Genomic DNA, 23,228 nt, shown 5'->3' with positions numbered 1-23,228 from the left:
TCGAGGTAAAGTACAATTTATTTAAAAATATTCTTTTCAGGGCAGTCTCAGAGTCGCCGTGGCGCAAGTAACAAGATTGTGTGCGGAGACATTAAAGATGAAAATCAGCGGCGGTCAGGTCCCTCAAAGATTTATTTAGCATTCAACTGAGACTTTTCATGGGATGATAGCAGCTGACTGTTATTGTGATGGTGTGTGTCCTTCCATTCTCGGGCTGAATATGCGAGGCTGGGCTCGGGGAGAAGCATCCCCGTTCCATTGTATTGTCGCACAGATTTCCACATGAACAAGACGCTTCTCAGCTTGGTCGCCCACCAGTCCACTAGCAGACCGCCTCTTGAATAGCCAAGACAGAAGAGTCATTGTGGGGATGAATATGAACCAGTCTACTCACATCCACGGAGACGCCATTATCATTACAATGAACCTCAAGCTGTTTTTTTTTTTTTTTGCGACTATTTTAGACATCCTCAAGTTGACAGGGAGGTGAAGCTATGCACAGGAAGCAGTCATCAGGCGAGTGTGGCATTCCTTCACTGTTTCACGGGTTGGGAGCTGGAAATGCATAATTAATCAGGTACAGGATACTTCACATCCCAAAGGCGCGGCAACCTTGCTTGCTATAATTTCATCAGATGCGCAATCCTGTCAAGCATATTTTAAGACTGCACGACTCCTAATGAGCGATGTTTACGAAGGAACAATAAAGTAATTTGATACAAAATGACCCGTTGAATTAAACTCAAATTGGGACAATGGAGAAAATTAACTTTCCGAAAATAAAGTCTACATGATATTTTTTTGTTTCGTTTTTGTTTTTTACATCGATCTGTCGTGAAGAGTCTTGAATTAGATTTAGATTTATTTCAAAACCAATCGATAGACTGCTGACAAATCTTTTGATCGAAAATCCCGCAAGAAAGTTGGAACATCTCATGCTACGTGCTTGTGCCATTTCCAGATTTTATTTATTGCGGTTCTTGCTCGATTGCTAGAAAAGCAATCCACCGCCACTCAATATTGCGCACACCCCCAAAACAGCCCGAATCTAATCCCCACCAAATATTTTTTTAAACTTGGTTACGTAGCAGAACTGGGCACTTGAACCTTTTTTGCCTGTCAGTCCCCCATCCTCCGACCGCGACCAAGTTACCGGTCCGGCCTCAACCGTCCGGCCTTATTCATAAAAATTGTCATCCCCGACGCCACCCCCCACCCCACCCGATTTTTTTTTTAAGAAAATCGGCTGTGCATGATGCCGCCACGGGAGAGATGCTAACAGCAGAGGTTTATTTAAAGATCAGTGTGCGTTCAAGCGTGCCTCTATTTCATTATTCTGACATCACGTAACCCGCCTCCCACTTGCTACTGGGGTATACCATTACAAGGGGGGGGGCAATACCCATATCTCTATAACAATCATTAGTGCGCTAGTTTACTATTCAAATCCGCTAACGGTATTATGGGCTTATTATGGCGGCACGAGGGCCGGACTAAAATCCACATATCCGGCTTCGATTAATTGAGCACATTTTTAAAATGTGTCACCCCCCTCCACTGTCCCAAAACTGGGCATCCGGCCGGACCCTTCCGCCCCCGGACTTGCCAAGCTCCAATACATGACATAATTTTGATACGAGCACAGCTAACTGTTTGCTAGTCATCATCAGGAAGTGGGTAGTAACAATAAAGGAAACTCTTCTAACGGACTCATTTACTCCAACTTACTCTTGTCCAAACCCTCGACTAGTCAATGTAAAAACAAGTCTTGCACCAGAAATAATCAGTCAGGGCTCATGTTTTCTTTCACACGTTTGAAGACGACATTGGTGGAAAGAGTGCAACTACAGCTCGGTTTCTCAAAGAGAGATGGACCCACCCACAAAGCAGTCGAGGTTGTGTCAATCACCGTTTGACAGGCACAGAGTTTACAGAGTTCCTGTCATTCCTCATGAGTAACGGTCCATATAGGCATTGTAGATTTACAGTGTTTATGATCGGGCTGATGCTCCCATGGAACATTAACTCAGTGGTCTTCAAAAAAAAAAAAATGGCAACATGAGCAGGCCTTGGCCAACAACACTATCATGTTTCAAGCGACGGAGCTGGCTCAAGCTCAGAATAGAGAGTTAACAAGCAGTAGACAACCCCCCCCCCCCCCCCCCCCCCACACACACACACACACGAAGCTCCCCCCTCCCCACGGTACATGGCTGGGAAGACCTTCTATATAGACATGAGCTCAAGGATCACAGCACCTCATTGCCTTAGCTACTACCGAGCAATAAATTTACCAGCAGAAATGAATTGGTTGACCTTGGGGTGAGCCAGTGTTGCAAGTTGCAATCTAATACCATACATTATCCTAAATGCCGCACCGGTTTCCCTTTTTTTTTTTTTTTACCGCCGCCTGTTGTTGTTGAATAAATACTGCGTTTATTCAGTTGGCAGAATGAGGAGAATTAAACACTGTGGGTGCATGAAGCTTATTTGGACTTAAATGAGAGCAGAATTGGTGTTATCACAGGCACTGTATGCTTAAAACTAATAAAAAGGGCTCTCTTCTCTGTCGCCTCCGACATTGCTTCCAGTCGATGGATGACCCTTAATAATTTATGAGTCCTAAGAAACGGTGTGGCCTAATTGGTGGCCGAGCTCATACTGTCAACACCGCGGGGACCAAAAATGGAAAAGGAGCACAATATTTTACTTATTCATTTAGTCTTGAATGACAAACACAAGACTTCTAGCTAGGCCTGGTACACACATAAAAAAAATTAATTTTAAAAGATTGTTTATCTGTTACTGATCGCATGCTTAAAGTGTCGGTAGTTCCCTTGATTGATATACAGATGCAAATTATATCCATTACGGTACATCAATTTATAATCAGAAACACTTCAAGCGGTGGCTTTTGGTCGGCTTTTTTTGTGGGCACCAAGGTTTGAATGATTGATACTGGATCAGACACAATGATACAAATTTGAAAAAAATAAATAATAATCACATCAGCATTTCTTTGAAACGGAACACATCTTTCAATAACTCCATCTGTGCCAACGACTTGGGAGCCAGGACAGACTCATGTTTAAATCCAGGAAACTGACATTTAGTGCCGGGAGGAAATCGGGTACAATAAAATAGTTCAGATACTGTTTTTACAAACCAATTTCTGGGGGTACAAAATCCTTCTACTTTCTTTGTATGGTTAAAATGGAACCCACGACATTGAATGGATGCATAACTACACATTAAGGGCCCATAATGTGTCTGTATATTCTCCTGTTAGTGCCCATTGAGGGAAATTATAGTTTGTAGAAATAAAACGAAGCAGATGGTATAGTAATGTGATATTCCAGGTGTTCCATTCAGTGAGTTAACCTAATGCCTGAGATATTGCCCGTATGATTAGTACACTAAGCTCAGTTGAATTCCCTCTATGCCCGTTGCCTAAAAATATCAACGCTATAGAATTACAAAGAATGGAACCCGCCCCGTGCAAACCTGTTTTACATATGTGCCATTTCCTCTGCAATGTATAAACACAGTAGTCATTTAATTTCCTCCATTAGAGTTGTCATCCACAATAAAATGACTATTCTGTTCTGATTAGGATTAAGGGTTGTTTACGCAAAACAGTTTTCATTGTGCAAAAAAATGGCAACTGGAATAAATGTGTCAAAGTGGAACTCCGGTGTTATCATCCCCATGGAAACACTGAAAAATGCATCAAACGTGGCTCTTGTGTGTGTGGGCCCATTCAGCAAGAGCTTGATAACGCTTCTTCAGAGAAGTGTACGAATACTGTGACCCCCTAGACTTAAACTCTAAACACAGATATATGCCGCTTAGTCTTAAAAGTCCAGCTTTAAATACAATCCAAGAGGACTATAAGTTGCGGTATGATATGCAAATTAATTCAGACTTCTCCAGGCATTTTTTTTTGCTGTTCCATGCGGATGGAGATCAAGCTTTTGGAGGCATATTCCATGAAACGCTCGGTTGAATTACGAATTATACGACCTCAGGGGTGTTGAACTTTAGAGATCCCATTGTTATTCTATCCGTTCACTTATGCTAACCTACAGTGGTCCAGTCTGAATCTGTGGCACATTTAAATTTCTACAACAGTAATTTATCTCATTGTGAGCCGGGGTTGCTGTGTCACTGCCAGTGTGTTCTAGACAATTACCAGCACAGTGGAAGGCAAAATGCCCAACAAGGAAACAAATAGCTGTGGAAAGGCCCTCTTTTGGATGACTCATTAAACAAGCAGGCTATCAGGCCCCATGGGGTTTTAATGGCCCTCAAAATGCCTAAACACTCCCACTTCCCTGTGTCAATCACTTACTCACTCCTGGGATTTTAAAAACATGGAAGTGGAAAGTGTCATTTAAAATCAGAATGTGGGAGCGGTTGTAAGTTGATAACATTTCTGCCCTTTGAAAATACAAAATGGACATGTAATTTTTGATGAGCAATCCATCATTCATCGATTTTTTTTTTTTAGACTCCTTGTCCTCATTGGAGTTGTGAGTGAGATGGAGTCAATCCCAGCTGACTTTAGTGTGAGAGGCTGGGTAAAGCCTGGAGGTCACCGGCCAATCACAGCAAAATCTGTTGATTAATCATTTCATGTGGTGGTTAGCACGTCCGCCTCACAATTCAGAGGTGGCTCTGGCCTTCCTGTGTGGAGTTTGCATGTCCTCCCGGTGCTTGCGTGGGTTTTCTCCGGGTGCGCCGGTTTCCTCCCACATTCCAAAGACATGCATGGTAGGTTAATGGGACACTAAATTGGCCCGAGACGTGATAGTGAGCGCGGATGGTTGTTTGTCTTCTGCAATTGGCTGGAAACCAGTCCAGGGTGTACCCCGCCATCTTTGTCACCTTTGCCTTTAAAAATCACCAATACTGTAAATCACCAATGCAGCTGTGGTTCTTCAACTGAGTCTATCTAAATTTCCCAGATTATTTTATTCTTTTTTTAATCTCAATTTTTGAATTCTTGAATGACATTTTCCCAGTGCCGACGTAAATCTAAAATTCAATAAAAAATTTGGTTCCCAGTCAGCTTTTGAAATCATTCATTCAGAAGACCTCCCGTACTGAACAATCGCTCCTTTCTTGCAAGGAATGCAGTAATTTAAAATAGTTCCACAACAAACAACAACAAAAGAACCATAATAGGGTAAAAAATGTCATCACTCCAAAAATAAAATGCATTCAAGCAATTTAAACAGAGCAGATGAAGTCTACTGTGATTACACAAATATACCCCTGTTGAGTGGGAGCCAGAAGCCCCGCCCATTGCAGGTCATCACAGGAGTAAACACGCCAGCCTTTATTAGACGACTGATAGGCACATCGGAAGAGGCGTGAGGGCAAAGTTATCAAACTGGACTGTTAAAACATGCAGCGTATCCCGGCCAGGAGATTGGATTCCTCACTGCAGGCTCAGGGCAGCAGCACCGAGGTCACTTGACAATCTGCACGGGTCAGAGCCAAGGCGGCGCAACAAGCTGCTTTAAAGCTCTGTCCATTAACTCAATCCTTTTCAGCCACAACACAAACCTTAGCGGCTAAAGAGAATTTAACAGCAAGCGAACAAAATGGAGCTGCAAACAAAAATGCCTGTTGACTTTTGCAAAACATATTTGGTAAATCGAGATGGTGTTGAAAGCAAGAGTAAAATAGACATTTATAGTGAAATACTTTATTCAATGGTACTTGAGAACTGTTCGGATCAAGTATTTGACATGCCTCAAAAGTTGAATACGGAAGTTGTTGAAATGGTTTTATTTTTATATATTATACACAGGAGGTCAATGTAAGCATTCACTTTACATTATAAATGCGACCTCGGTCTGTCTGGTGTGTGAACATATGCGCCCCTAAAGCGCAGACAAAGCGATGATATCACTCACGACAACGTGTTTACGGAAGTAAATGTGGTCCAGCTTGGCAGGCCATTTCTACAGGGGAATGATTGTAAGTGGAAGAAATACAGTATTTGAGGCGGGAATGGTCAGGCTAGTTTTTTTATATCATTTCATGGAGACGTCACAAATGATGAAATCACGTCATTGCCGTGCGTTAAATATGAACCGACGAAGCTACACGGCTGAATTATTACTATCACCATGAATGTCCACTTCATGCTTCAAACTGGATTATATTAAAGTCAGGGACGGCTATATGCGACCTAACCGTTCAGACTTTGGTCGCATTGCAAAAAAACAAACAAAAAAAAAAAAGAATAACGGATACATAGATGTAGGACCATGTAAGAAAGTGTCCCAGGTGAAATTTTAATAAATCTGAATTGAGCCACTCAAAAAAAAAAAAAAAAAAAAAATCAGAAACGGGTGGCATACGGGCAAAAAAAAAAAGAAAGAAAATGTATCTGGGTCTCATTTACCTACAGTGTGAAACTAAAAAATAAATAAATAAAAATTAATAAATAATTTTCTCTCATATATATATATATATATATATATATATATATATATATATATATATATATCTCAGGTGACTGAACCACTACACAATCATTGAACACATTTTTCCCTCCTCTGTAACATTTGGAAGTGAACCAAAATCCCTTTTAAAACTCCAAACGATGACAGCTGCTGTCTAGCCTTTAATTACAAAATCATATGATATGATTGTAATGATATAATTACTCAAAACGACTTGTCAAAAAGCAAACCACTTCATCTCTACAATGAGACCTCACTGGAAAATAAATCGAGCATTGTGACTGTGTTGTGGTTCTGTCTGGTATGTCAGGCAGCCTATTGACAATTGCCAAAGACAACAACAAACCTCGCCAGTGTAATAATGCATGTTCCTTTGAACATAATATGGGGGGAGAACATGAGATGCGTGGGAGCGCTTAGAGTGTGAGTGGGGGCGGGACACTTGGGGATACGTAGGTATATTTGTGTTTGCATGCATATGCATGCATCTGTAAGACTGATTGAACGTGGGCGTCCGTGTTTGCGTATTTGTGCTGCAAGTGAACATGAACAGAGATCTAACACACATATGTTTGGATAGCTTTTGGAAAACAGCGCTGCGCAGTGAGTTTTGTTTTGGTTCGAAGCTCAAAGGGCGACTCGGGGAAACAAGTGATACGTGTCATGATTTCAAATATTTGCACACATCAACTTCGTAAGGTCACAAGAGGATTTTTTTTGGAGTTACTTCTTGTCTGGTTTGTGCATGCGGCGATTTGCCCCCAACCCTAACCCAGAAATTCGTAGTGACGTCATTTATCTACTTGAAATTGTAATTAGTTTTTTCTCTCTGCTGCTTCAGTAAAAGTGTAAAAAGAACCACAACTACGGTGATAAAAATGGATCATTTTCATAAATCAGGAGATGCTTACATCAATCGGTGCGTGTTATACAGCTGTTATGATAAATATAGGGCCAGATGTAAAGAGCAGATCTTGATACATCAAATGTAAACAAGTGACGAGAGATTTTCAAATGAAACGACAAAAAGTCTATATAAAGCCAGCTACTCATTTTCAAACAGGTCGAATATGGTCAGCGCCGCTTACGGAAACTGAATTACCGTGCTTTTATTTTTTTTGCAATGACCACTGCTAAATTGCGTGCCCCCGATTACCACTGGGCTCTTAGCCTGCTCACTAAGCACGTGCTTCCAATAGCTGATTTGATTTTGCTCCCTCCCGCTACTCTCAAACATGCATTTGGTCACCGTACGAAGATGAGTGAAGCCAATGAATGGGTGATCAAAGCACTCATACCAGAGCTCGTTAGCATGCTTCATTTTAGCTAGCAACTCTACGGTAGCGGTGGGCAAACAGTGCACGGGTTTCTTCCATATTTAAGCCAATCAGTCGGACAGCACGACATATGAAACAGAAAAAAAAATACCGTAAGATTCTGCAGTGACCAGATTTCTCTGAGATATAATCTTTAAATGTGACTGCAGTGGGGTGGTGGAAGGAGAGCAAAATCAGTCCCGGTGACCTCATGTGTTTGGCACAGGGAATGCCTATCAGGTTTCCCTGTGCGCAGATTCCAGCTTGTTGACTGCACACCAATCATGGGACTAAACTCCTCAAGGCTTGTGTTGTTTTGTGTGCAGCCATGTATAGGGGAGAAGTGCGTGTGCGTTCATAGATGCCTGCGCACTCATACAGGAGGGTGAATGCTATAGATAAGTGCAGAGATGAATTATGTGATCTAAATTATTCAGTCCGAGCAGGGCTTTATGGAGCGGGGAAGTGTCAGTCCCCTCGAGTGAACTCGACAGGCGTCCCGCCCTTCCTCACTTTCAGCCCCCCTGCCTCTTTCCTCAACTACTCGATCATGTTTCCTCTCAGGCTGTTATGTTAGCTCATGATAATGCATGTTGAACGCGTGGGGAAGGGAATGAACTTTTGCTACCTGTGAGCTCAAAGTTAGCAGCCTATTGCAGTTGTTTTTTACTTGACTTTATGTTATTTCACAATTAACTATATATATATATATATAGGGATGTAACGATTCACTCAAGGACTGATTACATTTTCAGTTCCCGAATTAGATTTAGTTAATTTCTTTTGGTCTTTTTTTTTTTTTAAATAACTCATTTTATAACTAAAAAATGTTTTGATTTTAACATCTACTTTTTGTCTTTGTTACAAACAAAAAAAATGTGAAAATGAATAAGACCTTTTTGTTGTCTTTTGTTGGAGGAAAAGTTGTTTGTGAATTTTTTTTTTTGTTGTTGTGGTTTTTGTTTGTTTCATTGTGTTTTTGATTTTATTTTGTGTTTTTGGAAAATGCAATAAAAACTTGAATTACAAAAATGAAAATGAACAAATCATTTTGACTGTTTACTAAATTTTTTTCTCAGTGTTTTGTTAGTTCCGAAACTAAACAAAAAATAGATAAATGTACAATAGATTTGATTAACATTAAAAATCATTTTATGATACAATTTCTTTATATCAATACATGCATTTTTTTACACACACACACACATATATACATACATATATATACACATATATACATAAATATATATATATATATCACACACACTCTATATTGGACATAGCGCGAGAGGGAGCGAGAGACAGAATATTAGATTTGGGGTTAGAATGTTACTGTCCAATTACAGTTTGGTCCAAATGAAGTATTAGTCATCTGCACAAGGGAGATTGAACTCTGGAACCTTCCAATTACTAGATGGCACAATCAAACTGAAGTCGCGCAGCCCTATAGTCACAAAATATTTCTGTGCTAAAGTTAAAGCGCAAAAGACGCACTGGTCACCTTTACTAGAGTGTCCAAATGATAATCTAAAAATTATATCATTATGACTAAACTAAGTGGCAGCTGAAATCCCACCGTGCAGTGGTTCCCCGACAGCCTTGTGATTGACTCTCAAACGAAGACCTAGCTTGGCAAACGCTACTGGCAACCATCACTATGGTAACAACACAGCACACACTGACAGGCATCCTCCTAATAAAGCCTCAGAGGCTTCCCATTTTACAAATTACTCTTGCATCACATGAGCAGGAAGAAGGACAACACAGCGTACACAACAATAAAAGTTACACAGTCACAGCATCCCGGATTTTGCCATAGATGGAGCCAAAGATGCTAACTGTAGCTCCAGCTAGCATTTTGAATGCAACCTGTAACCGAATAGATGACCAGATCTCACGCTGAACTCTGCGGAAGGGGTCTGTAGCAGTCGAGCAGTGTTTGGAGACCTCTCTCTTAGAGGGGAACAAACGTCAACAGACGTCTTAACGATAACACCAGATTTGTGGCAGCCAACATGGCCTCGACGTTGCCACTGTTTATTCAGTGTTTGCAGGAAGGTAGGCTAATGTCAGCTAGGTGATTAATTACGGCCACAAAGTGCTGCGCACACAGAAGCCGCTCCGAATGAGGCCAACTGCATCTCCTACAGGGGTTTATTGCTTTATCGGCTGAATCCTAATGTGACCCTCTTTGCCTACTGCCCCTCAGACGATTCCACCGGTGCCGGAAAACACAGTCGCCCTGGTTAATTGCCTGATGTAGTTTAACTTGTGACTGTTTCGCGCAGTTTATAATGCAAAGCCAACTCAATCCATTGCAGGTTGATCGATTTCTGATTTGTATCTGAACCGGGAGAACATGGAACTCACACACAAGAAGGTGTGAGCTTCGATTTGACCCTTGGACTTCTCAACTGTGAGGCAAACATGCTAAGCACAACTGCAATGTGCTCTGTCACCATGAATGTTTGCAATAAATATCTCAGGCACACAGCTATAAACGGGTTCCACGTAGAAACACTCAACAGTCTTATAAATCCAGCCGACCATTTTCTTCCGCTTATCTAAGGTCGGGTCACGGGCGTAGCGGCTTTAGCAGGGAAGCTCAGACTTCCCTCTGCAATCTCAAACACTTGATCCAGCTGCTCTGCCGGGGGGATCCCGAGGTGTCCCAGGTCAACAACGTCTTTTCCCGGTAAGACGTGCCTGGAACACCTGACCGGAAAAGCATCTAGGATAGGGGTGTCAAACTCAAATACACAGTGGGTCGAAAAGTAAAACTCGAACAAAGCCGCGGGCCGGCATTTAATTATTTAAAAACAACATAAATGATTTTTTTATTGAAATTTTTTTATTATAAGTGGTTTAATTAAAGCAATACAATGTTTAGTTTTTAAAATTACTATTATCATAAAGAATGTAAAATGGTATAATAGTCATTTTGTATAGCCTCACGGGCCAAATATAATTACACTGCGGGGCATATTTGGCCCGCGGGCCAGAGGTTGACACCTATGACCCAAGAGGTGTTCTCCTAGTCAAAATTAGCATTTTCTTTTCTCAATATGCATGTGTAAAAAAATATTCTCAAGTAGAAAACAAAACAATCAATCAACACACCTTAACTTTTATAACAGCCGCTTTGAATGAGTCTGCTAACTTCAAATAACTTCTGATATCTATTCGTGCTCCAGTATTTTCTGCTCGCTAAAGCTGGTCCCTCATTTGAAATAGGTGCCCAAAAAATGTTAAATATTAACTCAGGCGCTTCCAAATCAATTTTTTATTATTATAAGATAAGATAAGATGTCCTTTATTAGTCCCACAATGGGGAAATTTGAGTTTTTTTTTTTTGTTTTTTTTTTTTTAATTTTTTTTTTTTTATTGTTATTATTATTATTATTATTATTGACGGGAATAGAATTCCAAAAAAAAAAAACATTCATTTTACCTGGGCTAGGAATGAATGAGTTCACAAAAAACGAAACAACTACACTTTAAAGGCATATTTTTTCCCCCAAATTGTGGTTGAATACCAGTTTGTATGACCTCGGGAGCCTTTTTGATTTTCCAAGGATGGAGTGGAAAAATAACATTTAGAGAATAATTTCACATCAGCGTGTCCACAGAGGGCTTGTTATACATCTCCGCGGGCTGATATAAAGTTCCCTATACAGCATGAATCGTCCCAATATGTTGAGAATAACACAACATATGGCAGCTACACAAGCTTGCAGCTGTTGTTTGGGGGGCTACGGATAAATAATGGATACAAGGATTCCACATGGGTACGCAAGACAGCTAATCAGAGGCAGAAAACAGACAAGAAATTAGTGACTAACTGTTTTTCAAAGCCACTTTCTTAACATTTTGCAAAGGGCCCAAGGACAAAACAACACAGGGCAATCAAAACATTTATCAACCGCATAAGTAGTTAGACGCTAGGATTAGCATTTATTCGTTTGATTTTTCAAATTTGAGAGCATCTACATTAATGGCAGAAGAAAAAAGAAAAATCACAATTTCGGAGCAATCCTTGCTTAAAATCACGTTCATGCACTTAACCAAACTTTCTGAGGAGAGAGTAGCAAATTAATTAAATAGTAGTGTTTTTGCATTTGTGTGTGTTTATATTAACGTGTTTTGGGGAGGACGTATTAGTCATACGCAGAGCAAATCTGGGAGTAAAATATGTACTTTTTTATTTCATTAGCAATCATTCAGCTAGTTCTGACGCAATTTGGGATAACGCTGTTTTGCATAGTGAAGAGGTTGCTTAAAAAAAAAAATGCTTTCATTTTTATACATTGCATTTTGACAAAAAGCCCGTGACTAAAATCTGCTTATTAATTGCACATGTATTTTCTAAATATGGGTGTATAAAATGTGCTTAATGTTTATCTTAAAATTGTGGATTCTGCAAGAAGTTGCCAGGATCATTTGAGAAATTTAAAATAAACAAATTGGCCAGAGTATGAATAATTTTAGGCCTTGCTGCAAGGACGCTCCCAAATTGATTCCGATAAGAATCTACACTTTGATACGGTCTTAAAACAGTGATCAAAGGTTCGAAAAACATCTGCGCTTTCTAATGGGTGAAATGAATTTCATGTGGAGCTAAAACAGAATAGACATTTTTTTCAATTATAAATTAACAAAAATTCTATATCAGTTTCTTTTCGATATCTTTTTATTTTTTTAAATGATGTTCATGTCAAAAATCTTTTGAATACAACAAAACAAAATGTAAACATTTTAGGCCTTGGCAAAGAAAGTTTTGTTCAACTTGGGATGACGTCTCCTGCCAAAAACCGACATCTGCAACTGCAAGCAGCCCACATATAAAGCCAAGATTTTTTTCATTACGCTGCCAATAGTCTGCTTATGTGCTACTAATTACTTTTGAGGAATTACCCCCCCCCCCCCCCCCCGGCTCCCTCCAACAAGACTTTATCACGCCTTGGGCTTGCCCCTTCTTGATCCATTACGCCTGCTTTGTGGCTCTGCTTTCTCCCTTCCAAAGTGGCCTTGCAATCTAATTCATGTCGCCTACCTGACACGCTCAGTGTTTTTCCATGCACTGACTAATGCGCACGTGTTAAGGCCTCGAAGGCGGCAGGAGTACGGGAAGAGTCTTGCCAAAGAAACCACTGGGGCAAAATCTAAGAGGGTGGTGTGAGTCAGTTAACTCAAATAAAGCCCGGAGAAAAGCCTGTTTGCTCACGGTAATCCTCCACTTGCTCGACAAGGCGTCACAAGGTTCATCTGCTGCACTAAATTGGTGCACGTATCCTTATTTGTATAGAAGCTCATTGTGACTGAATGAGAGGGGAGGGGGTGGGGGGGGTGCTCTGACACGACTGGCAGCCATTCAAGCGCTCATGCCTATTTGCTTATCCTCATTCATGGCAGAATTGGCTTTTTCCGGAACCATTTTTCAAGCTACGCGTGACGCCGTGTTTTTATTGCGCTTGCCACAACTAATGCAGCAGTGGAGAGTAAATGTTGCAGGCAGTATATGCTATCTGGGAGGCGGTAACCATGGCTGCCTGCAGTATTCACAGTAGTGAGACGGCACCACCATTTGCATGTCTGCGGATTGTGTTACCTCCAAACATCTCACTAGGAAACGGCTTCCCTTTGACTCCAGTTGACTAAATGGATAAATGTGGCTTTAAATTTCAATTTGCCATGTTTGCGGAAATTGCTACACGAAGGGAAGGCAGCTAAAAAATTAACACCCACACATGGCAGGTACAGGAACATATTTAAGTAGTGATGGCAAAATGAAGGTTCATGAAGCACTTGTGATATTTTTTTTAATCCACAAGATGGGGCACTTGATTTAAAGGTAAAGGTTCGTGCAACGGAAATTTATTACATTTCCAGTGCATCTTTAAACCAAGAGTGCCATCCAGATGAGCCAAAAATTGATCACAAGTGCTTCATGAAGCTTCATATGTCCCTCACGACAAAGTACAATACATTAACAATCAGTGGTATGGAGTACCAGGACTCAGCGACTCAGTGCTCATTTCATCTTTCAAATAAACGTTTTCCAAGATAGCTGACAGTTTCAAGTGGGAGTGTTTCCAAATCCTTTTTAGAGCCAAATATGTTTTTACCGAGCTTTATTTTACTTAGAAATTAAGCCTACAATAGGCACGATTGTTCATGTAACGCTTTACCCCCCCGCAACACTGTTTTTCAAAATACTGTAAGCTGAAAGACAATTCTGTGTTCCAGGTGATTTTGTTTCCAGATTTCAAAGCCAGCTGAGAGTGACCCAGTGGATGACAAATAAAGAGTAACGTATTTTGCCAAAGGCAACTCATGACTACAAACAGTGATTAGATGAAACCAGATAAGAATAATTATCTGTGCAGCCAGGCGGGAGAGACACCCTTGCTTATTTAATTCAAATACCAACGTCATAGCATCACCTAAAGCAATGAAGAGATGCTAAAGTATTCAGAGTTCTTCTTAGTCCGGACATGCAAAAAAAAAAAAAAAAAAAAAAAAGTCCGTTCTAATGCAGTCGCAGCCATGCAGGGAACTTCGCGCATGCTGCTCCACAAAGTGCACAACGCAGCCACTCATTAAAAATTCAGGAGCAATTATCCCAGCTGAGTCTGAGTCAGCGAGCACTGCTAAGAGGAGCTTCCAAGTCAACCTACCTTGTTGCCACACAACCTGACCATTTGCCGTGTGCCCAAAGGTAAGGCAACAGACATGCTGAAAGCTTCCGCTTACAAAAGGGGAGCAACAAAAGGCCTTTCAATCAGTGCAGTTAGCTCATTCCGAGCACATGACTCCTCTCCAACTCTGGTGTTTTTTTTTCATTCCATTGCTATTAGAGAGAAAACGGATCAATACTTCTGAATTTCTGCTGTGCAATGAAAACATTTGATCTCTCTCCTCATTTTGGAAACATCCCCATTTTCTATATGGTCCTGGTCAAACAAAACAAGAATAAATCAAGCTATATAGTTATCAAGAACTGATGCTAATAATTCATTCAAAACTGTTCATCACAAATCCTGCCATCAGAACGCTGACAATGTTCCGTTTTGATTGCCACATTGACACAGAACCTGCTTTTATGAGAGCGGTTTGTTTGTTAGTGGTAAGCAGGACAATGGAAAGACTACAAGCCGTGGTCTCTTATTCAAAAGGCTCAAACAACGGCTATGTTCAGCATCGTCGAGCCTTGGCAAGAGTCCACTTAGCGTAATCCACGGTGTCTTTGTAAATTCACAATTTTTTCAAATGGCCTCATGTTGGCCCGTTTCGGTATGTGCTTCAGGGTAGGGATTTTCTGTCTTAACCTACAAGTTATCCAGTTGAACTCTCGCTATACCACCAAGCTCAAAAAATGCACAGTGGAGAAGAAAGCCATCCCTTACACTCTTTCCAAATGTCCAGGTAAGAAGAGTAAGATACTGTCAACGATTCCGCAAGGCAAGCCTCCCACATGATTGTCTATTTCAAACATTTATCCGTGGTACTTTCTTTCCACAGCAACCTGGAATGATTGAACTTGTACTTTGTGTTCAGTGTGCCAAGTGTTCAAGGACACCCAAAGTGGAAAGTGTGGCCTGCTTTTAAGAGGTTCGGTTAATCACTTCCCAGCTAAGAGCATTTTTTTTTCTCACTTACTTATTCACGCGCACACATACAAACAGCATTTCAACTTTTTACACCGCAAATGCGTTCTGATCGAAACATACACACATAGACAGAGGTGTGTGCTCGTAAAATGACACAAACATTACACACAGTCTTGCGCTAATACAGTTTCAGATGCCCTCATGTTCATATATTGTAGTTTATGAAAAACAAAGTGTGCAATTTAAGATCTGTTCATCCCTTCTGTGCTTCTTTATAAAATTGGATATCACTGCTAAGCAAACACTGGTAAAGCATTTGTAATGAGATGAGCCCCACAAACAGACACCTACTTTGAAGCACGCGCGACTTTAACGTCTGGGTGTAAAGACATCGTATCGTAACACAGGCAATAGCGTGTGTTTATGCTCACGGGATATAAATCTCCTGGCGACATGACACATGCAATCCAAAAACCATAGTTCAAGTATGCCTCCCTAAAATATTCTCGAGTCCCTCCTAAATGACATATTTGCATTTTTGATGCAGTTTTTTTTAATTCATTCATTTTTTTAAATCAAAATACCAGCTTTTGTAAAAAGAAATTAACATTCAATATAAAGTTTAAATAAATACACATAATTCATCATTATTTTCTCAATTATGATTATATATCTGTGGGTTTCCCCTTTTCCTTCTTTGTCCAATCCGGTCCATTTAATACAATGGAGAATGTCCCTATTTACTGGGAAATGGTTACTTGCGAATTTATGGCAATGCAAGATGGCCACCGGAAGGTTCAATTGTCCCTACGACGAGTAGGCTGCCTTATCACTGCTTTATCACCGAAGAGGTGATTAAAAGCAGGAAAAAGGTGAGGATGTTGTTTTTCAAGAAAGCAAATTGTTCAATTAGTAGTTATTCATTTGTCATGCAGACTGTCTAGAAACATTTTCGGCATTATATAAGACTTTATAACTATTTAGGAAATGGATTATAAGAAACAAATTTATACTAATTTGTCCTAGTACTAGTTTTGGGATCGAATTAAAACATCACTGACTATTTTTTTCCCCGCAACTATTTAGGCGCATATTTGCCAAAGTGTAACTTCTGCAACTTCCAAAGTATTTCGGAGCAATTAGTTATCGTGCTGTAAGCGAATGTAATCAACCGATTTGCCAACCTTATAAACTGACGGCATTCTTTGATGCTTCCACCCACCAGTAGCTGGAGATTGTCGCTGTTAATTTAATTTTTATGACACTATTAACGCCTACGTAATATATTCTTCTCTCCATTTTTTTGTTAATTGATTAATTGAAATGACGGACTTGGCATATTTTTGCATACATTGTAACAATGTGAACGGATTTTCTTTTTTAAGGGTCGTTATTGCTATCAGCATGTTTCATGTGTTTAAAACAGACTACAAATCTAATCTGTTGACTTTCATCTTAAACTAACACAGCATCAGTCATTGTAAGATGCTTGTTAAATATTGTGCCCGTGCACTTGATACGTTCACACGGGAGAATTTCTGAAGCTCTTCTCAATTGCCTTACCCGGATAAATGAGAGTTATTAAACACTTCAAACCCAATGTGGTCTGAGCGGGAGTAAGGTGTTTGACCGACTCGGCCAGGTGCAGTCGCACAACATGCGCTGGCCCACCCAGCTTGACAGAAACCGGTCTGCCAAATCTTGTATCACTAAAGTACAAAACTCCAAACAATAGAGAGATTTTTATTTATTTCATTTTAAATCCTGAATTATACAACCTCAAGGGTGTTCGTTAAGGGGTTTCGCCGAGTGGCAATCTTTCCACGAGTACTGCTGCAGAATTCAAAATGAATGTTGTCTCTGCAGCACAATGGATTATTCCCCAAGCTCTTTTTTTTAACCTACGGTCTTCCCTCATTATTATATTAACTCTTTTCCCTTGTTATGCACACATAGAAATCCCTTTCCTCCATCACATTGTCATTTGATAAAAATGGAACTTTTTATGGCTTATAGTCACAGAGCCTCTCAAAAGACTCCATTTGTCTGATGTTTGTTTAAGGCCATGGACGAGTTGTTGATAAAGCTCCCTCAATTGTTGGGCTATGTCAGCTTTACAGATTGCGTGACTGCCACATGCTCCTAGGTCACAAAGGCAGGCAGGGTGTGTGCTAAAGCATTATACCGAGGCAGACTACTATTTGCCGGGGTATGATGTCGCTGACATTAGGCCTTTTAATGTAAGAGCAATGATACCGCATAGCACACAGGGACACACGGGAGTCAAGTTCGACAACAATAGCAGAAAACATTCCTCGCTTTGAGTACTGTCATTTCTCATGCGCTTGCCAGAGTGAGATGCTATGCCGCAATCTGATATTTAAAATGCAAATGATTCACCTTTCACCTGAACAGCCAAACTATGAATGTCACTCAGCATCACACCGGATGAATAAAAGCCGCAATGATATGATGGAAGTCACGAGAAACCCATAACTTTATATAAAAGCCACATGGACACACACAGACAGTATTTCGGGAATCAATAATTCCGCTAAAGAGAAGCACATGCTACGCCCCACTGCACCAATCAATACAAAGACAAATGTTATTGTTTTATCTCATTCCCTGACTTTCACATTCTAATGTGGGTTAACAAGCACTCTGTGGCCAGCAACAGGGATTCCCATTAAACGAGAATATTGATGCGGAGTACATCCACAATAACCACAAAATGCAAAGGCCATTAAGACACTTCTTCTCACATTTCTTTAGCATGTACTCATCTGCGCAAAGCAAATGCAGCTGTGGTATAATTTTGCTTAAACATCCAAACTATTTTCCACGAAATGGAATCCAGCCAGTGAAAAAGGCTGCACTGAACAGAGATTTATGCCAACTGTTATACATTTTTATCCATTGTGTATAAGTACGCCCCCCCCCCCCCCCTCCACCCACATCGTGCAACTATGAGGCTATACCTTAGGAATGCGGCACTGAAAGCAAGCATATTCTAAACCGAGTTGAACGACCATGAACGATGAGAAAAAATAAGCTTCTGTCGCACAAAATCACCGGATGAAACACAAGCTTCAGTTGTGCCTCACAAGGCCGCAGTTTAGTGAGCATCAAATGCTGTGCTATCAATTGTTCAGCTTTTTCTTCAGCCCTTTTTTTTTTGCTCCATTTACTCCAACACAAACTAAAACCTCATTTGGGTTGTTACAATAGCAAGTGTGTGAAAAGAATTTAGACTGGAAGTTACGTGAAATATGCAGCCTCACATTCACAGCAGTGTGACTCTGCATTTTCACTTGATATCAAACGTAAGACACAAACCTTTGTTAACTCATTTAATCAGAGCCATTGTCACGAGAGGAAACCCCTCAATCACAGTGTTTTTCTGGATATTGACAGATTTTGCGAGGTTTTAAACACAGTTATGACACAAAAAAAAACTAAAACGGATAAGACGTATAAATACGTCTTCGGGAGGCGGGGCCTATGCTTTTGAAAAGGTATATGTATGTCTTATGGATTGTTAATAGTGATCAACTGCGTTTGATACTTTTGTGAATGTTAAAACTGCAATGACTCGGATGCACCTGTTACCCGAATCAAATTCTATTTTTTTCATTAACAATGATGAACTTCTTTTTACATGGCCATGGTACAATGCTTCTCTAATGATGCCTGAACAAATATGATTGCAAAATACTGCACCATGCAATTTTGATGACTGTTTGCAGTGGATCTGCCAAAATTGAACATTAAAATCGAGCCACCTATGCAACATCGTCCAACACGGTCTGCCAGATTTTCTAATGCCTGTGGCGTTGTCAAACCGACCAACCAACTAAGAAGGAAAATTATTATGGATGTCGGCGTATGGTGATTTATAAATAGAAACATATCCTGTCTTCACCATAGGTTTTGTTTGCATGGCACACGACCCCAGCGGCTCAGTTGAGGATAAATCAATCGCTGACGGTGGCAAGATCAGATCTCCAGTGACCTTGGGAGTGAACTGCAGCATAGGCAGAGGAGGCAGGGGTTGAAGCCCTGTTGCAACCGTGTAGAAAGGCAGAGTGGATGAGGGAGGAGGAAGAGAGTGGCTAAACAAGAGGAAAAGAGGGAGGGAAGGAGATTGAGGGGGCATACCCTGACTGAGAGGCCACCGAGATGAGCAGCTCTGAGATAGGCGAAGTGGGGAGGGAGGCAGAGGCGGATGATGGAAGGAGCAGGGGATGGAGAGGGAAGCCATATGGCAGCGGCGCAAATGTATTAAACTATAAATCAGAACGGAGTGCTGGTGGACTGCCAGGTGGGGCTGCAGCCAGGTCCACCCTGCTGCAAGCACACTGTACACTGATAGTATTCTTCTTACAGAGATGTTCTTACAGCTTCCTTGAGTACGACGTGTTTTCTCTTCTTCATGACACATTTTATTTGCATATTTCTGGAATCAGTCATGGGCATGATTATCTATTCATCAAATGGGTGGAATTAAGTGTTAGGAGAAAGTTATTCTTAGATACACTGCAATGCTCAGGAAAAAAATATTCTGAATCAATTAAAACAATAATTGTCTATTAAACAACGGGAGAAAGTCGAAAGGGCCGAAGTCCAGAATTTGTTTTAGTACATGGGACAAAGAGGTAATGACACTAAACTCATGGTATATAAGTACATACAGTCGGTACATGTGTTTTCACATGAACACTGATGTTCATACCACAAATATTGCTTGCAGAGAGCACAGCAGCCAAAGCTCGGAGCGACTTAATCTATATACCCATTCCCGGACTTCTGAAGATCTTCGAAATAATTTGCAATACCATGCTAAAAAACATGGGGCATCCATGACGGTGCAGAGCTTTACTCGCAAGCAGCTTGGGTTTAGATCAAACTCTTTATCGCATTTTGTCTACGTGGGCCCTGTAGCTGACTGGCGATGAGCTAACTGGTGTAGTTTGAGTTTTGCCTCAAGTCAATTTTCCCACAGGATGTGTGGTATAGAATCCAGAGGTGGGTATTTTCAACCTGGGTACTCGTCATTCGTCAGATGTTGAAATTGTAATCGTCAGTTAGTCAGTCCGTCCGTCAGTGACGGTTAGTGACGATTACTGCGGATGCAAAGCCACTTCTTTTGGTGCTTAGTCCGTCATTTGTTTTTTTTTTAATTCATCAATCGTCAGCAAAACGTGACGGACCAGTGCATCGAACGGACACAACACCCACCGCTGGGGTGTGTCATTATGAAAACGTGCATGACCACTCATGGGAACCAATGTGCCAACAAAACAAGCCATCTTTAGAATAATTCTCTCTTATAACGTCAATCGAGGTCACTGGGCAGCAACTTAAACAAAGAACCCGAGACTTCCTTCTCCCATGCCACGTTGTCCAGTCCTTCTGGCGCTATCCTGAGGTGTTCCCACACCAGCCAGGAGACAAGTCACTGCACCGTGGCCCTAATCTTCCCCAGGGGCATCCAACCCATCTATCCTCATTAGGGTAAATGTGTTCAAATACAAACTGATATGATTGAGACATCTCCCATGTGGTTCATGTGCACATGGATCCTCCTTGTGAGCACAATGAATACACATTTGAGTCCAGTATCATGTTATGAAAAACACCGCGGCTAAACAAGAGACTATGTTGACTTATATACCAAATTTGGTCTGTCTTTTGGCTATGAGGTGACCAGTTCACATCACTTCACGTCACTTTCTGTGACGAGAAACCGGATACACAATAGGTGTCCACTCCCTTTGTTTCTGATATGTTTGGTCTGGATTTGTAGGTCACAACTAGTTTGAGATGAAAGAAGAACAACAAGAGCCATTGTAATACATTCGCACAGTCCTCTGCTATAACTCAGCTGCTTCAGGCAGAATTGTTCCGCGCCAACACAGGCAAGAAAAGGCCAGTTAATTAAACATTAATTTTCCTCATACTCGATCATGGGTATTGTCAAACGTCCAGCCACCATTGTGAGTGACGTTAACATCCAAAGATAGAACACTTTCCATGGCAAAATAAGAACAAGCGAACAAGAAACGTTCCAGTTTTGGACACATTTAGGTCATTCAACAAAGAATATGGATGTTCAAAGCCGCAGTTTCATTATGCACTCATTGATTGATTCTAAAATATCATAACCACAAAATAAAAAAAAGGACTTTCTGTCCTGAAATAGTAAATGACAGCATACTAACAGTACGAAAACACACAACACAACAGCACACATTCCCATTTAGTGCAGGTTCAATCAATAAACTATGAACTAGTATTCATAGTAGTGTCCTAGCATGGTCCTCAATCCTAAGAGGACTGATACACAATACATGTAGAAAGAACTACTATGAGACGAGTCCTTTTTTGTGGCTTTAAGATCATTATGTACGTTTAATTAAAGGCCTTACTCGTAAATAAGCTGGGGGTCTGAACCGATTGAATCCATGTGCAAATGCTCGTTCTATTTCTATTTGGCGTTATCTTAGAGGCTCATTGCTATATAGATGAGCAATGCGTGAAGGTTATTGTGTTGCTCCCAGTAAAAATTTTGAAGGCTGGCCAAACAGATCACGGCGATCGGCCCTGATCCCTGACACACACGCACACACTGATATAGACATCCAAAGTCCAACAAGGTATCTGTCCCATGAAACCATCGTAACCAAGGCCAGCTATCAATCAAGTGCCATCTCCACTCAAGGATGCGAGGGGGATAAATTGGGGGCACTGGAGGGGGGTGGGGGTGGGGGGGGGGCTCTGAGGGTGGGTGGGAGTCAGACAGGGAAGGAGTGTGGGAGTTAGACGAGCATGTTTGAGGAATGCGAGAGGAGTGGCGTACCTTAGTCTGGAGATAATTGGGGTAGTAGTAGGTGTACTGAGGGTACATTGGCTGCTGCTCCAATCGCTTGCCCATGTAGCTGGAATCCTTAGCACTGAGGCAGGGAATGGTGACACAGGGGGAGGGAGCTGCTCAGTAGCAAACACTGATAGTGGAGGAGTGGATAGCTTGTAGGAATCCTTTCTTCCTTGTCCACACTGCTGTCAATCGTGGGTCCACAAGACGGAAGGCAGCAACAACCGGGAAAATGACGGCAAATGTCTCAATGAGGTCGGTCCAGAGCTCCCGTATAAGGTAGACTGTCCCTCAGTTGCTCGTTGTTGGATGAAAGGAAATATTCCCTCAAGTTCTTGATCCAGGAGTAGCGTGTTGGTCCGCCGCGGGTATTTGGATAAGGTGTGATAAGGAAGAGGTAGAGGATGGAGAGGGAAGAGAAGTTGCAAAGAGAAGCAAGCGGTCCGGTGAATGTTTGAAGAATGGGAGAGGAACAGGAGGAAAAAGAGAGGAGGAGGAAAAGGAATGGCAAAGGAACACAGGGAGAGGAGGTATGGGTTCCCTTCTCTATTCAAGCTGTATCACTTTAGCCTTGGCTTTTTAATGGTGCTCCCTCGCATGCACACTGATTCGAACGCTCTCTCTCACTCTGTCGAACACACACACGCTCTCTCTCCTCTCTGTAGTCTGATCCAACGGTGTCTTGTATGACCGAGGGGAGATATCCTCAGCACCGATTGCCGACAGATGCACTTTGTGCACAGAACAGACCACACGAAGATGCAAGCACAGAAACAGACAGTCCTCTCACTTTGCACTACCGGAAAGCACAAAGGAATTGTTCCAGTTTCCTAAGGATGCAGCACAAATGAGTAGTACAAATCCACTAATTGGTTAGTCCAGTCCACTGGGTTTCATCTAGAAGTCAAGTGGATAAAAGTAGTGACTGTGCCCCTTGTGGCTAGGA

At 41.3% G+C, this 23,228-nt stretch overlaps 1 protein-coding gene across 3 annotated transcripts in view; it reads right to left on the bottom strand.

Annotated features, from left to right (window-relative positions):
- Nucleotides 1-22,509, bottom strand: part of rbms3 (RNA binding motif, single stranded interacting protein) — a 201,695-nt gene extending 179,186 nt beyond the window's left edge. For all 3 annotated transcript variants that reach the window (XM_088319532.1, XM_088319531.1, XM_088319533.1), the window contains exon 1: nt 22,268-22,509. In XM_088319532.1, coding sequence (XP_088175658.1) covers nt 22,268-22,342 — 75 coding nt within the window. In that variant the 5' untranslated portion in view covers nt 22,343-22,509. The remainder of the gene's footprint in view (nt 1-22,267) is intronic.
- Nucleotides 22,510-23,228: the final 719 nt, after the last annotated feature.

This window comes from Idiotropiscis lumnitzeri, chromosome 16 (assembly GCF_059441095.1).
Source record: "Idiotropiscis lumnitzeri isolate Australia: NSW breed Sydney's pygmy pipehorse chromosome 16, RoL_Ilum_1.0, whole genome shotgun sequence".
Lineage (NCBI taxonomy): Eukaryota > Metazoa > Chordata > Actinopteri > Syngnathiformes > Syngnathidae > Idiotropiscis > Idiotropiscis lumnitzeri.
This window is presented reverse-complemented; position numbering and strand designations above follow the sequence as displayed.